The 16,699-nt window shown below is 40.1% G+C and overlaps 1 protein-coding gene across 2 annotated transcripts in view; it reads left to right on the forward strand.

Moving 5' to 3' along the window:
- Positions 1–15,099, forward strand: part of LOC139745831 (integrin alpha-PS1-like) — a 734,318-nt gene extending 719,219 nt beyond the window's left edge. For both annotated transcript variants that reach the window (XM_071656425.1, XM_071656426.1), the window contains 2 exons: positions 1,978–2,099; positions 14,834–15,099. In XM_071656425.1, the coding sequence (XP_071512526.1) occupies positions 1,978–2,099; positions 14,834–15,084 (373 nt within the window). In that variant the 3' untranslated portion in view covers positions 15,085–15,099. The remainder of the gene's footprint in view (positions 1–1,977; positions 2,100–14,833) is intronic.
- Positions 15,100–16,699: the final 1,600 nt, after the last annotated feature.

A 16,699-nucleotide genomic window follows, 5' to 3' on the forward strand; every position in this document is an offset into this window, starting at 1 on the left:
AATCTCCTCTCTTCCTCCTCATACACATGCCTCACATCCTTGGTAAAAACTTTTCACTGCTTCAGGCAACTTACCTCCCACACCATATACTCTTAAAACCTTACACAAAGCATCTCTATCAACTCTATCATATTGCCTTCTCCAGATTCATAAATGCTTCTTACAAATCCATCTGTTTTTCTAAGTATTTCTCACATACATTCTTCTAAGCAAACACTTGAACCACACATCCTCTACCACTTCGGAAACCACACTGCTCCTCCCCAATATGATGCTCTGTACATGCCTTCACCCTCTCAATCAATACCCTCCCATATAATTTCCCAGGAATACTCAACTAACTTATGCCTCTGTAGTTTGAAGACTCTATCCCCTTTGCCTTTGTAAAGTAGCACTATGCATGCATTCTGCCAGTCCTCAGGCACTTCACCATGGTCCATACATGCATTGAATATCCTTACCTACCAGTGCAAACCTGCTGCCTTGCAGGATTTCATCTTCCTCATTGAGGAAAGCTTTCACTTCCTCTTCTCTCTTCACCAAACCTTTCTCTCTGACCCTCTCACTTCGCTCACCACGCCGACCAAAACACCCTGTATCTGCCACTCTATCGTCAAACACATTCACCAGACCTTCAAAATACTCACTCAACCACCTCACTCCATCACCATCTGTTATCACTTCCCCACGCACTCCCCTCATCAATGTTTTTCCTTCCAAAACCTTCCAAAACATAGATGCTTGCCTTCATCCATTCCTGGAACTACCCTGCCCCAAAGGAAATTGTGCTTCAGCAAGGTAGCACTAGGAAAACAGACAAAAAAGGCCGTATTATTAGAGTTATTTATCGTCCTTCTTAGTTCTCTAATTTTTTCAGTATTATTCTACTATTAGGTGGGTGCTCAGACACCAATTGTCTTTAGTTCTTCCTTTGTTACATTCAAGCTTTCACCTACACAGAGGCATCATCAGGAATCTACAAAAAAGGGAAATACATTCAGAGGCGTCATCAAGAATCTACAAAAAAGGGAAAGAACTGTGTCACAATACTAGGAAATGATATGGAAAATGCAAGCAAATTATAAAAACACTCAGAAAAACACAGCACATAACACAAAATTAAGGGAAAATGCTAAAAGTGAAACAAGTAACAAATCAAGAAGGATAGTATGAATAACAATCTAAATACAACATATGGAAACAGAAATATAGGAAACCTTAGTTGGGTAAAAGACATAAGTAACAGTATTACGTGAGGTAGGAATATAGAAAGTTCACCATTGAATTCACTAAGTAGGTCAAGCAAGACCACATCTGTCTGGAAATGGAGCTGAGGTCAGGATGGGCTCATCTAATTCTTTCTTACAATTGTAACCTGTAAACATGTTCCAGTTGTACAGGGATGGTGGACTCAGTAGCTTGTGGCCGGTCAATGATGTATCCCATCCGTCTATGTCATGTTGGTGGGCCATCAAAGAGCTCTATGGCAGTGGTCATGTTTGTGTGGATGTTGATGACAGGTGGTGTCTTTCTAATGTGGATGGCTTCTAATATGTGTAGTCTCCTCCGATCACTGCAACTAGTAATGATTTTGGTGTTATTCACTATAGTCTTTGTTTGTCCTCTTTGCTTTTATATAGTGGCACCATTATGCAACTCCTCAGGCACTTCACGATGATCCCTACATTCATTGGAAATTGTAGCTAATCAGTCAGCAATATAGTAACCCTCTTTCTTTTGTATATGCATTAGGTTTTACCATACTCTATCTGCATGAGATTACACTGTGAGCGAAAAGTCACTTTTGGCAAAACTATTATTTGGAGCACAGTCTCATGAAAAAACTTCTCACTCCGACGAAGTCTGCATTTTCCTGCTGATGAAAGTAGAGTATCCTTAGGCTGCAGGAGCCTCTTAGAAAGGGGTTCTGTGGTGATTGTAATGAGAATATGTGCATTATAATATTTTTGCTTTCAGGCATGATGACCTCGTTGTTGGTGCACCTTTCTACCACACCAGGACTGCCAGTGGAGCAGTATACATTTATATGAACAATGATGGGGGCTTCACTACCAATCATCCTAACACCATGATTAAAGGTTTGTCTTATGGAATGATAACTCATATGCTTATATATTTATTGTGATATACAGTATTAGGAAATAGTTCTTTGATATTCATGAAAAGAGTAATAACTGAAGTTTGGATGCAAATAAGTAACACATTCAAGTCACTCTGCATGTGCTGTGGGAGAATAATTTTTGATATTGGAATTGATTTTGCACATTTTTTTTTTCATTATTGCAATAATGAGGCATTTTTATTTTATTAGAGGACTGCATTTAGTAGAACAAAGATTAGGGACAGAGAAATATTTATAAAAACATTCATTTGTATTTTTGATGATAACATAGTCTATATTGAAATCGGATGCAAATAGATGACATGTTTAGGTTAGTGTGTGTAAAATGCGTATATGAAGGGAGAATGATGTTTTATTGGAAATAGATTTGTATGAATGTTGAATGATTAAAAAATTTAGGAACTAGAAGTTCTTCCTTTGTAGAAGATATGATTTATTTGAAAGATGTTGGGAATAAGGGTTGTTTGGCAGAATCCATTTTTATTTTCTCTCTCTCTGTAGTAACCTTTTAAGTATCCAAGTTTTGAACTCATACATATCACCTGAAAAGATCTTTTACATTAGAATTTCTCACATTAAATGTAGTCTGTACTCCTAGCATATCATGGTACCAATTTGTTAAATTACTTAATGGTTTGATGTCTTTGAACTTAGTGTATATCACTCTTTAAGTGTTGAGGAAGGGAAAGTTCCAAAAGCTTTGATGTGAACAAATGCCAATCCTGCACAGAGACTGAAATTCTTAAATGATTGGCAGATTGATTAGTCAGTCTGTTAGAAGGTGGGTGACCATTCTGTGTGATCTGCACACTAGGGGTATTTGACTTCGTACAAGACCAAATTCTTGAAATGGCCGCCTTTTCCTCACAGCAAGATATATAGTTTTCTACGTTTAGTGGCATCATGTGCATTGCTTCCAGACACCACCAGCCTGAAGTTTTTCCATACATTAATATGTATATGAATTTGTGGTGACTGTGTTGTTGACTGGTTGATAAGGATATTCACTGTATGTGTGGTTCATGGTGAAGTGCCTGAGGATTGACAGAATGCATGCATAGTGCCATTGTACAAAGGCAAAGGGGATAAAGATGAGTGTTCGAATTACAGAGGTATAAGTTTGTTGAGTATTCCCGGAAAATTATATGGGAGGGTATTGATTGAGAGGGTGAAGGCTTGTACAAAGCATCAGATTGGGGAAGAGCAGTGTGGTTTCAGGAGTGGTAGAGGATGTGTGGATCAGGGGTTTGTTTATAAGAATGTATGTGAGAAATACTTAGAAAAACAGATGGATTTGTGTGTAGCATTTATGGATCTGGAGAAGGCATTTGATAAAGTTGATAGAGATGCTTTGTGGAAGGTTTTCAGAGTATATGGTGTGGGAGGTAAGTTGCTTGAAGCAGTGAAAAGTTTTTGTTGAGGATGTGAGGTATGTGTACGATTAGGAAGAGAGGAAAGTGATTGGTTCCCAGTGAATGTTGGTTTGTGGCAGTGGTGTGTGATGTTTCCACGATCGTTTAATTTGATTACGGATGGGGTTGTTAGGGAGGTGAATGCAAGAGTTTTGGAGAGAGGGGCAAGTATGCAGTCTGTTGTGGATGAGAGGGCTTGGGAAGTGAGTCAGTTGTTGTTCGCTGATGATACAGCGCTGGTGGCAGATTTGAGTGAGAAACTGCAGAAGTTGGTGACTGAGTTTCATAAAGTGTGTGAAATAAGGAAGCTGAGAGTAAATGTGAATAAGAGCAAGGTTATTAGGTTCAGTAGGGATGAGGAACAAGTTAATTGGGAGGTGAGTTTGAATGGAGAAAACTGGAGGAAGTGGAGTGTTTTAGATGTCTGGGATTGGATTTAGCAGCGGATGGAACCATGGAAGTGGAAGTGAGTCACAGGGTGGGGAGGGGGTGAAGGTTCTGGAAGCGTTGAAGAATGTGTGGAAGGTGAGAACGTTATCTCGGAAAGCAAAAATGGGTATGTTTGAAGGAATAGTGGTTCCAACAATGTTATATGGTTGCGAGGCATGGGCTATAGATAGGGTTGTGCAGAGGAGGATGGATGTGTTAGAAATATGTTTGAGGACAATATGTGGTGTGAGGTGGTTTGATCAAGCAAGTAATGAAAGGGTAAGAGAGATGTGTGGTAATAAAAGGAGTGTGGTTGAGAGAGCAGAAGAGGGTGTATTGAAATGGTTTGGCCACATGGAGAGAATGAGTGAGGAAAGATTGACAAAGAGGATATATGTGTCAGAGGTGGAGGTATTGAGGAGTAGTGGGAAACCAAATTGGAGGCGGAAGGATGGAGTGAAAAAGATTTTGAACGATCGGGGCATGAACATACAGGAGGGTGAAAGGTGTGCAAGGAATAGAGTGAATTGGAACGATGTGGTATACCGGGGTCAACATGCTGTCAGTGGATTGAATCAGGGCATGTGAAGCGTCTGGGGTAAACCATGGAAAGTTTTGTGGGGCGTGGATGTGGAAAGGGAGGTGTGGTTTCGGTGCATTATTCCATGACAGCTAGAGGCTGAGAGTAAATGAATGTGGCCTTTTTTGTCTTTTCCTGGTGCTACTTCATGCACAGGGGGGGAGGGGTTGCTGTTTCATGTGTGGTGGGGTATCAATGGGAATAGATGGGGGCAGCAAGTATGATTGTGTACCTGTGCATATATGTATTTGTCTGTGTATGTATATGTATATATACCTTGAAATGTATAGGTATGTATATGTGCGTGTGTGGGCATTTATATATATACATGTGTATGTGGGTAGGTTAGGCCATTCTTTTGTCTGTTTCCTTGCGCTACCTTGCAAATGCCAGAGACTGCGAATAATTATAATAAAATGAAATATATGTGATGTTAAGGACACTTGTCTAAAATCTGCACCACCACAGTACATGATAATCTTTGAAGCTGTGTCATTCTTTCAAGATAATAGATATTGCTGATGAAAACCATTAGCAATCATTTTTGATTGTGACAAAAATACATACAGAATACCACAGATCTCAATTAGTATCCCTGAAAACACTAAGGTAGCACTGTGTTTAATTCTTAGTATTGCAGTATAAGTTTAAGATGTGCAGCTTCCATGAACAAAGTCTCACCAGGTAGAGTTGTATATCAATTTATTTAGAAAATTTATTCCATGTAGATAATTAGAATGACCTTAGGAAGATGATTTCTTATAGTATTTTAAAACTTTGCATCCACTTTACTTGGAAAATTATTGCAATTGTCACATTGAAGGGCTAATCTTGTGCACCAGTGACTTATATGTATTGTGAAAAAAAAATCTTGCTAATGTATACTTGATGCAATATGTATCAAAAGCTTTAAAGATCTCAGAATTCTAATTTCAGGTCTGTAGGCACATTTCATTTTACAAATGCATGTCATCCTTTTGTGCTTATAATATGGTTATATGACATGAAAACAAATATTCTATTCAGTAATACCATAAAGTGTGGAGATAGAGATATGGATGTCACTATTCATAATGACAGTCAACATAATCATTTCATAATGGTGAAGGAAATGTAAGATTTACTTCTTTTGTGTGTAAATTGTCATAAACGTTTACACGCTAGCTGTTGTGAGTACATGTATCTCACCAAACTCGCCCTGATGATGATGATGATGGTACTGTATAAGATCTGTTTGATGTATGTGATAGATAATTTAGTTTTAAACTAATACACATTAAGAATGAAAGACCAAACACAGCATCTCAATGATTATCATAAAGACTTACATGCTAGTGGTAGTGTACACCTCAACAAACATGCAGTATAAGTGATGTTGGAATAAGGTTTATTATTTGGTGTATTTGATATTGTAGAGCAAATATTTATTAACAAAAGAAAAAAGTGTGTTTGAAGAACTGAAAATGTAGTGTCCTGTGAGAGGAAGAGGTATTTTTATTTATTCATGATACTTTGTTGCTGTCTCTTGCGTTAGTGACGTAGCGCAAGGAAACAGATGCAAGAATGGCCCAACCCACCCACATACACATTTATATACATACACGTCCACACAGAGACATATACATATACATGTACATACTTCATACTGCCTGCCCTTATTCATTCCCGACGCCACCCTGCCACACATGAAATTACAACCCCCTCCCCCTGCATGTGCGTGAGGTAGCGCAAGAAAAAGACAACAAAGGCCACATCCAGGCCCCACAAAACTTTCCATGGTTTACCCCAGATGCTTCACATGCCCTGGTTCAATCCATTGACAGCACGTCGACCCTGGTATACCGCATCGTTCCACTTCACTCTATTCCTTGCATGCCTTTCACCCTCCTGCATGTTCAGGACCCAATCACTCAGAATCTTTTTCACTCCATCTTTCCACCTCCAATTTGGTCTCCCATTTCTCCTTGTTCCCTCCACCTCTGACACATATATCCCCTTTGTCAATCTTTCTTCACTCATTCTCTCCCTGTAACTATACCATTTCAAAACACCCTCTTCTGCTCTCTCAACCATTCTTTTTATTACCACACATCTCTCTTACCCTTTCATTACTTGCTTGATCAAACCACCTCACACCACATATTGTCCTCAAACATCTCATTTCCAGCACATTCACCCTCTTCTGCACAACTCTATCTATAGCCCACACCACACAACCATATAACATTGTTGGAACCACTATTCCTTCTAACATACCCATTTTTGCTTTCCAAGATAACGTTCTCGACTTCCACATATTTTTCAACGCTCCCAGAACTCTCGCCCCCTCCCCCACCCTATGACTCATTTCCTCTTCCATGGTTCCATCTGCTGCCAAATCCACTCCCAGATATCTAAAACACTTCACTTCCTCCAGTTTTTCTCCATTCAAACATACCTTCCAGTTGACTTGTCCCTCAACCCTACTGTACCTGATAACCTTGCTCTTATTCACATTTACTCTCAGCTTTCTTCTTTCACACACTTTACCAAACTCAGTCACCAGCTTCTGCTTCTCACTCGAATAAGCCACATGCACTGTATCATCAGCGAACAACAACTGATTCACTTCCCAAGCTCTCTCATCCACAACAAACTGCATACTTGCCCCTCTTTCCAAAACTCTTGCATTCACCTCCCTAACAACCCCATCTATAAACAAATTAAACAACCATGGAGTCATCATGCACCCCTTCCGCAGACCAACATTCACCGAGAACCAATCACTTTCCTCTCTTTCTACTTGTACACATGCCTTACATCCTCGATAAAAACTTTTCACAGCTTCTAACAACTTGCCTCACACCCATATATTCTTCATACCTTCCACAGAGCATCTGTATCAACTCTATCATATTCCTTCTCCAGATCCATAAATGCTACATACAAAACCTTCTGTTTTTCTAAGTATTTCTCATATACATTCTTCAAAGCAAACACCTGATCCACACATCCTCTACCACTTCTGAAACCACCCTGTTTTTCCCCAATCTGATGCTCTGTACATGCCTTCACCCTCTCAATCAGTACCCTCCCGTATAATTTTCAAGGAATATTCAAAAAACTTATACCTCTATAATTTGAGCACTCACTTTTATCCCCTTTCCCTTTGTACAATGGCACTATGCAAGCATTCCCCCAATCCTCAGGCACCTCACCATGAGTCATACATGCATTAAATAACCTTACCAGCCAGTCAACAATACAGTCACCCTCTTTTTTAATAACTTCCACTGCAATACCATCCAAACCCGCGGCCCGCAAAGCTTTTACTACCTCTTCTCTGTTTACCAAATCATTTTCCCTAACCCTCTCACTTTGCACACCACCTCGACCAAAACACCCTATGTCTGCCACTCTTATCATCAAACACATTCAACACACCTTCAAAATACTCACTCCATCTCCTTCTCACATCACCACTACTTGTTATCACCTCCCCATTAACCCCCTTCACTGAAGTTCCCATTTGTTTTCTTGTCTTATGCACTTTATTTACCTCCTTCCAAAACATCTTTTTATTCTCCCTAAAATTTAATGATACTCTCTCACCCCAACTCTCATTTGCCCTCTTTTACACCTCTTGCACCTTTCTCTTGGCTTCCCGCCTCTTTCTTTTATACATCTCCCACTCATTTGCATTTTTCCTTGCAAAAATCGTCCAAATGCCTCTCTCTTCTCTTTCACTAATAATCTTACTTCTTCATCCCACCACTCACTACCTTTTCTAATCTGCCCACCTCCCACGCTTCTCATGCCACAGGCATCTTTTGCGCGAGCCATCACTGTTTCCCTAAATACATCCCATTCCTCCCCCACTCCCATTAGGTCCTTTGTTCTCACCTTTTTCCAGTCTGTACTCAGTCTCTCCTGGTACTTCCTCACACAAGTCTTCTTCCCAACCTCACTTACTCTCACCACTCTCTTCACCTAAACATTCTTTCTTCTTTTCTGAAAACCTCTACAAATCTTCACCTTCGCCTTCACTAGATAATGATCAGACATCCCTCCAGTTGTGCCTCTCAGCACATTAACATCCAAAAGTCTCTCTTTCACGCACCTATCAATTAACACATAATCCAATAACGCTCCATGGCCACCTCTCCTAATTACATACCTATACTTATGTATATCTCTCTTATTTAAACGAGGTATTCCCAATCACCAGTTCTTTTTCAGCGCATAAATCTCCAAGCTCTTCACCATTTTCATTTACAACACTGAACACCCCATGTACACCAATTATTCCCTTAACTGCCACATTACTCGCCTTTGCATTCAAATCACCCATCACTATAACCCAGTCTCGTGCATCAAAACTACTAACACACTCACTCAGCTGCTCGCAAAACACTTGCCTCTCATGATCTTTCTTCTCATGCCCAGGTGCATAGGCACCAATAATCACCCATGTCTCTTCATCCACTTTCACTTTTACCCATGTCAATCTTACTTAATATCACCTCCCCATTAGCCCCCTTCACTGATGTTCCCATTTGTTCCCTTGCCATACATACATTAAATAACCTTACCAACCAGTCAACAATACAGTCACCCCCTTATTTAATAAATTCCACTGCAGTACCATGGAAACCCGCTCCCCGATGGCTTTCATCTTCCGCAAAGCTTTTACTACCTCTTTTCTGTTTACCAAATCATTCTCTCTAATCCTCTCACTTTGCACACCACCTCTACCAAGACACCCTATATCTGCCACTCTATCATCAAACACATTCAAGAAACCTTTTAAATACTCACTCCATCTCCTCACATCACCACTACTTGTTATCACCCCATTAGCCCCCTTCACTGATGTTCCCATTTGTTCCCTCGCCATACATACATTAAATAACCTTACCAACCAGTCAACAATACAGTCACCCCCTTTTTTAATAAATTCCACTGCAGTACCATGGAAACCCGCTCCCCTGACGGCTTTCATCTTCCGCAAAGCTTTTACTACCTCTTTTCTGTTTACCAAATCATTCTCCCTAATCCTCTCACTTTGCACACCACCTCTACCAAGACACCCTATATCTGCCACTCTATCATCAAACACATTCAAAGAAACCTTTTAAATACTCACTCCATCTCCTCACATCACCACTACTTGTTATCACCCCATTAGCCCCCTTCACTGATGTTCCCATTTGTTCCCTTGTCTTATGCATTTTGTTTACCTCATTCCAGAACATCTTTTTATTCTCCCTAAAATTTAATGATACACTCTAACCCCAACTCTCATTTGCCCTCTTTTTCACCTCTTGCACCTTTCTCTTGACCTCCTGCGTCTTTCTTTTATACATCTCCCAGTCACATGCATTAGTTCCCTGCAAAAATCGTCCAAATGCCCCTCTCTTCTCTTTCACGAGTAATCTTGCTTCTTCATCCCACCACTCACTACCCTTTCTAATCTCATTTGCCCTCTTTTTCCTCTTGCACCTTTCTCTTGACCTCCTGCCTCTTTCTTTTATACATCTCGCAGTCATTTGCATTATTTCCCTGCAAAAATCGTCCAAATGTCTCTCTCTTTTCTTTCACTAATAATCTTGCTTCTTCATCACACGCTTCTCATGCCACAAGCATCTTTTGCGCAAGCCATCACTGCTTCCCTAAATACATCCCATTCCTCCCCCACTCCCCTTACGTCCTTTGTTCTCACCTTTTTCCATTCTCTACTCAGTCTCTCCTGGTACTTCCTTACACAAGTCTCCTTCCCAAGCTCACTTACTCTCACCACTCTCTTCACCCCAACATTCTCTCTTCTTTTTTGAAAACCTCTACAAATCTTCACCTTTGCCTCCACAAGATAATGATCAGACATCCCTCCAGTTGTGCCTCTTAGCACATTAACATCCAAAAGCCTCTCTTTCGTGCACCTGTCAGTTAACACATAATCCAACAACACTCTATGGCCACCTCTCCTAATTACATACGTATACTTATGTATATCTCTCTTTTTAAACCAGGTATTCCCAATCACCAGTCCTTTTTCAGCACATAAATCCACAAGCTCTTCACCATATGCATTTACAACATTGAACACCCCATGTACACCAATTATTCCTTCAACTGCCACATTACTCACCTTTGCATTCAAATCACCCATCACTATAACCCGGTCTCATACATCAAAACTACTAATACACTCACTTAGTTGCTCCCAAAACACTTGCCTCTCTTGATCTTTCTTCTCATGCCCAGGTGCATATGCACCAATAATCACCCATCTCTCTCCATCCACTTTCAGTTTTACCCATGTCAATCTAGAGTTTACTCTCTTACACTCTATCACATACTCCCACCACTCCTGTTTCAGGAGTAGTGCTACTCCTTCCCTTGCTCTTGTCCTCTCACTGTCCCCTGACTTTACTCCCAAGACATTCCCAAACCACTCTTCCCCTTTGCCCTTGAACTTCGTTTCACTCAGAGCCAAAACATCCAGCTTTCTTTCCTCAAACATACTACCTATCTCTCCTTTTTTCTCATCTTGTTACATCCACACACAATTAGACTCCCCAATCTGAGCCATCGAGGAGGATGAGCACTCCCCGTGTAACTCCTTCTTCTGTTTCCACTTTTAGAAAGTTAGAATACAAGGAGGGGAGGTGTTTCGAACCCCCCGCTCCCATCCCCTTTAGTCGCCTTCTACGACACATGAGGAATGTGTGGGAAGTATTCTTTCTCCCCTATCCCCAGGGATAGAGTAAGAGGTATTCCTTAGGATATTCTTTAAAAGGATTTTGGTTTGGACTCTCTCACCATTTGTCTGTCTCTTTAGGAATCAGCCTTTTCCACTTTGCATCCAATGTCCAAGTGATTTTTCAATAAAGTGCTGGAAAACAAATAGACTCAAAAACAGTCTCGAATATATGGAAAGGGCATCATAAAGAAATAAGATTATAAAGCTTGAAATGATCATAAAGAAAGCAAGGTATAAGCACTGGTGTTTTATGGACTTAACAGTGGAGAAACTTATGAGAAAACAAGGCATATAGTAGGCACACCACTCAGACCAGGTTTTGCTTTGCTTAGAAATTAGTGCACATTAACATCACACAATTGTATAAAACATGGAGGTTTTTCTGATGCTCAAGAGCCATATACAGAGCAAACCTTTTGAACTAAAGCACTTAAAAAAAGCGTTTCAAGAACTGAAAAAGCTTTACTCTCCAAGGCAGTGTCCTGTAAGTATTCTTTAAAAGTATTGGGGTTAGGACCTTCTCACCCTCTGTCTTTTTCTGGGAATCATTAGCCTTCTCCACTTTGCATCCAAGGTCCAAATGATTTGTTAGTAAAGAACTGGAAAAGAATATATGGAAAGGGCATCATAAAGAAATAAGATTATAAAGCTTGAAATGATCATAAAGAAAGCAAGGTATAAGCACTGGTGTTTTATGGACTTAACAGTGGAGAAACTTATGAGAAAACAAGGCATATAGTAGGCACACCACTCAGACCAGGTTTTGCTTTGTTTAGAAATTAGTGCACATTAACATCACACAATTGTATAAAACATGGAGGTTTTTCTGATGCTCAAGAGCCATATACAGAGCAAACCTTTATGAACTAAAGCACTTAAAAAAAGCGTTTCAAGAACTGAAAAAGCTTTACTCTCCAAGGCAGTGTCCTGTAAGTATTCTTTAAAAGTATTGGGGTTAGGACCTTCTCACCCTCTGTCTTTTTCTGGGAATCATTAGCCTTCTCCACTTTGCATCCAAGGTCCAAATGATTTGTTGGTAAAGAACTGGAAAAGAAACAGACAGAAAGAAAATCCAGAAAATATGTAAAAGGCATCGTATAGAAGAGGTTTTATCATTTTGTTAAGCTTGAAATGATTGTGACAAGAATGATGATTGTGACAAGAACGAAAGTATAAGCAGTTTTATTTTAGTGACTTAACAGTACAGAAACTTAAGAGAAAACAAGGCTGAAAAGTTATCACCCCACTCAAACCAGGTTGAGATCACATAGTTGTAAGAGTTCTATTTCCCCTTTTAGAAAGTTAGAATACAAGGAGGGGAGGGTTTCTAGCCACGTGCTCCCAACCCCTTTAGTTGCCTTCTATGACACGTGAGGAATTCATGGGAAGTATTCTTTCTCCCCTATCCCCAGGGATAGTGATTTGGAATATCTGGTTTAAAAAGGGAGATATACATAAGTGTAAGTAGGAGAGATGGCTAGAGAGCGTTATTGGATTATGTGTTAATTAATAGGCACACAAAACAAAGACTTTTGGATGTTAATGTGCTGAGAGGTGCAACTTGAGAGATGTCTGATCATTTTCTTGTGGAGGCGAAGGTGATTTGTAGAGGTTTTCAGAAAAGAAGAGAGAATGTTTAGGTGAAGAGAGTGGTGAGAGTAAACGAGCTTGGGAAGGAGGCTTGTGTGAGTAAGTACCAGGAGAGAGTGAGTGCAGAATGGAAAAAGATGAGAGCAAAGGACATAAGGGGAGTGGGGGAGGAATGGGATGTATTTAGGGAAGCAGTGATGGCTTGTGCAATAGGTGCTTGTTGCATGAGAAAGGTGGGAGGTGGGCAGATTGGAAAGGGTAGTGAGTGGTGGGATGAAGTAAGATTATTAGTGAAAGAGAAGAGAGAGGCATTTGGATGAGTTTTATAGGGAAATAGTGCAAATGACTGGGAGATGTATAAGATAAAGAGGGAGGAGGTCAAGAGAAAGGTGCAAGAGGTGAAAAAGACGACAAATGGGAGTTGGGGTGAGAGAGTATCATCAAATTTTAGGGAGAGTAAAGAGATGTTTTGGAAGGAGGTAAATAAAGTGCGTAAGACAAGAGAGCAAATGGGAACATCAGTGAAGGGGGCTAATGGGGAGGTGATAAAAAGTAGTGGTGATGTAAGAAGGAGGTGGAGTGAGTATTTTTAAGGTTTGTTGAATGTGTTAGATGATAGAGTGGCAGATATAGGGTGTTTTGGTCTGGGTGGTGTGCGAAGTGAGAGGGTTAGGGAGAATGATTTGGTAAACAGAAAAGATGTTGTAAAAGCTTTGCAGAGGATGAAAGCCAGCAAGGCAGCGGGTTTGTATGGTATTGCAGTGGAATTTATTAAAAAAAGCGGATGACTGTATTGTTGACTGGTTGGTAAGGATATTTGATGTATGTATGACTCATGGTGAGGTGCCTGAGGATTAGCAGAATGCATGCATAGTGCCATTGTTCAAAGGCAAAGGGGATAAAGGTGAGTGCTCAAATTACAGAGGTATAAGTTTGTTGAGTATTCCTGGGAAATTATATGGGAGGGTATTGATTGAGAGGATGAAGGCATGTACAGAGCATCAGATTGTGTGGTTTCAGAAGTGGTAGAGGATGTGTGGATCAGGTGTTTGCTTTGAAGAATGTATGTGAGAAATATTTCGAAAAGCAAATGGATTTGTATGTAGCATTTATGGATCTGGAGAAGGCATATGATAGAGTTGATAGAGATGCTGTGTGGAAAGTATTAAGAATAAATGGTGTGGGAGGCAAGTTGTTAGAAGCAGTGAAAAGTTTTTATCGAGGATGTAAGGCATGTGTACGAGTAGGAAGAGAGGAAAATGATTGGTTCTCAGTGAATGTTAGTTTGTGGCAGGGGTGTGTGATGCCTCCATGGTTGTTTAATTTGTTTATGGATGGGGTTGTTAGGGAGGTGAATGCAAGAGTTTTGGAGAGAGGGGCAAGTATGCAGTCTGTTGTCTGTTGTAAATGTTATGGAGGTTCTTCCACTGCTCAAGAACCACAGGATGAATCTTTTATAGAGATTATTACTGCTTTCTCTCTTTGTGGTGGATATATTGGTTATCTCAGGAGTTTGAACCCCTTGAGGGGAGATGAAGCATTTGATATTGACACATATGCAGTACAGTCCTCAATAATTTGAGTACTGTCACTGATAATCATAAAGAAATGATCTGATGTACTTTCTTTTCATATATTGATTTAGATAATGATTCTGTGCATAAAGTATGATGAAAAAGAATGTCTGCTGTTATGTTAATTAACTACAATGATGTAGAAACTAAATTTACATTGAATTGTATTTTTTGTACATAATGCATGTATTCCACAATAAGCCCAGATACTGTCATATATACAATATCTGAAGTATGAAGTCGTTTGTATCTCCGATGTAAGTGTTTTTCTCAACTACTTTGTCTTGCTTTTACTAGTAAGTTATAGAATGTTGCAAGAGGATATCAGTTTGTATTCTACCATATCACTCTTTATGTTACCAGGTTCTGCTGGGGAAACTCGGTTTGGTTTTTCCATGACATCCCTTGGAGATCTAAATCATGATGGGTTCATGGATGTTGCTGTTGGAGCTCCTTATGAAGGTCGAGGGGCCATTTATATATATTTGGGATCTCAAGATGGGTTAATAAAGGATCCTGCACAGGTATGCTTAAATGTGTTTTGCTGTATTTTTCCTCATAAATTCACAGCTAAACCTAAAGAATACCTGCCTCATGAGACCCTTCTATGTTAATGAGACTCCTGAAGCACTCAAGAAGCTGGCCACATCAGCCAATCAGGAACACAGGTCATAAAGGGTAGTGATGTGTGTGTGTGTTTGTGTGCAGGAAGTGCAGGGCAATTTATTAGTTAGTGCTATATTTCTATTTTGTGGTAGTGCATTGTGGGCATGAATGGCCTTGGGATATGTTGCAATGTTGTTTGTAGTGTTTTAGTGATGGGTGATGTCCAGAGCATAAGCAGTAGAGTGTGACTCATGTGTGTCTTGGTAATGTGGTTTGTGTTGGGTGTATGGATGGTGGTTTGGAGTTTAAGACTGAGTTAGGGGGACGATTGTTTTATGCTTGCCAAGGTATTTCGATATGTATATGTTTTGTCAGTGGTCTATTTATTTGGGGTGGGGGATGTGTGAGTAGATGTTACTGAAGTGTGAGGGAGGGGTAAGCTTTTTATTTCTCCATGGGAGTTGAAGGTCAGTTATAGAGACATTAGGATGGGAGGTGCCAAGTGCTGTTGCATAGAATAGAGCATCATGCATGATAAGGTGGAATTGTATTGGGAGAATCTTTGTTTTGTTGTGAAGGTGTTGAGAGTTTTTGGTTGTTAGGCAGCCAGTGATTATTTTGAGTGCACAGATTTGTGTGGTTTGCATCTTTGTTATACTTCTGTGGAGATGGTGAAAGTGCAGGCAGATGAAGCATAGTTTAAAGTGAAGCAGATGAATTGTTTTACATCCTCAGCCTGTGCAACCAACCAACCAGACCCCCTTGCACCCCAATTACAGCAGACCTTGCCAGACATCACATTTAGCTCATCAGCACTATGCACAAGAACCAACTTTAACACACTGAATGAGCTATCTTCTGATCACTTGCCCATCCTGATAACACTCCATCTAGCCCACCCAGTCAACACAACCACCAAAAACTTAATGCAAACTACAGGAGAGTGGTCTAGTTGGCATTCATACAGAACATAGAAACAAAGCACTAAAACTTTATTGTCGATGTTTTCTTGTTCATGGATCATGAAGTCTTACGGTTCATCAGCATCTCCAAATAATCCAGAAAAAGAACACCAAAAGAGCATATAGAAAAAAAATTTCTCCTAACAAGTCACACACTTCATAAAAACTAGGAAACCAGCTCATACACAGTCACTTACCATTATTAGAAATCAGGGAGCAAATCCACACCCTAAACAGCACCATCACTACCCTAATCACTGAAAGACAAACTGAAAACTTGCATTTCCTTCTCAACATATTGAATCACAGGATCCACAGCAACCAACTCTGGTGCCCATTAAAGAAATTCCACCCTTACTGCATCAGTCCAGTCCTCACTCATGAAGCACTCTTGACCCATTCTAATGGAATCCCCTCTCTCGAAGAACACACAAACATATTTATGACACACTGAGCAAAAATCAGCAAATAACTTAACACACCCCCACAACTAAAGTCATGAAAAACCTATTCACAATCCAGCCAGGAACATGTGCTCACCCATCCTTCACTCCCACTGATTCATGTAATGCAATTAGATCTTAAAGAGCTCTCCTGTTACAGTTCTTGACAATATATCAAACATTCACATAAAACACAATGGCTCATTTGCAGTCCAAGC

The sequence above is a fragment of the Panulirus ornatus genome, chromosome 63, assembly GCF_036320965.1.
Source record: "Panulirus ornatus isolate Po-2019 chromosome 63, ASM3632096v1, whole genome shotgun sequence".
Classification (NCBI taxonomy): Eukaryota; Metazoa; Arthropoda; class Malacostraca; order Decapoda; family Palinuridae; genus Panulirus; species Panulirus ornatus.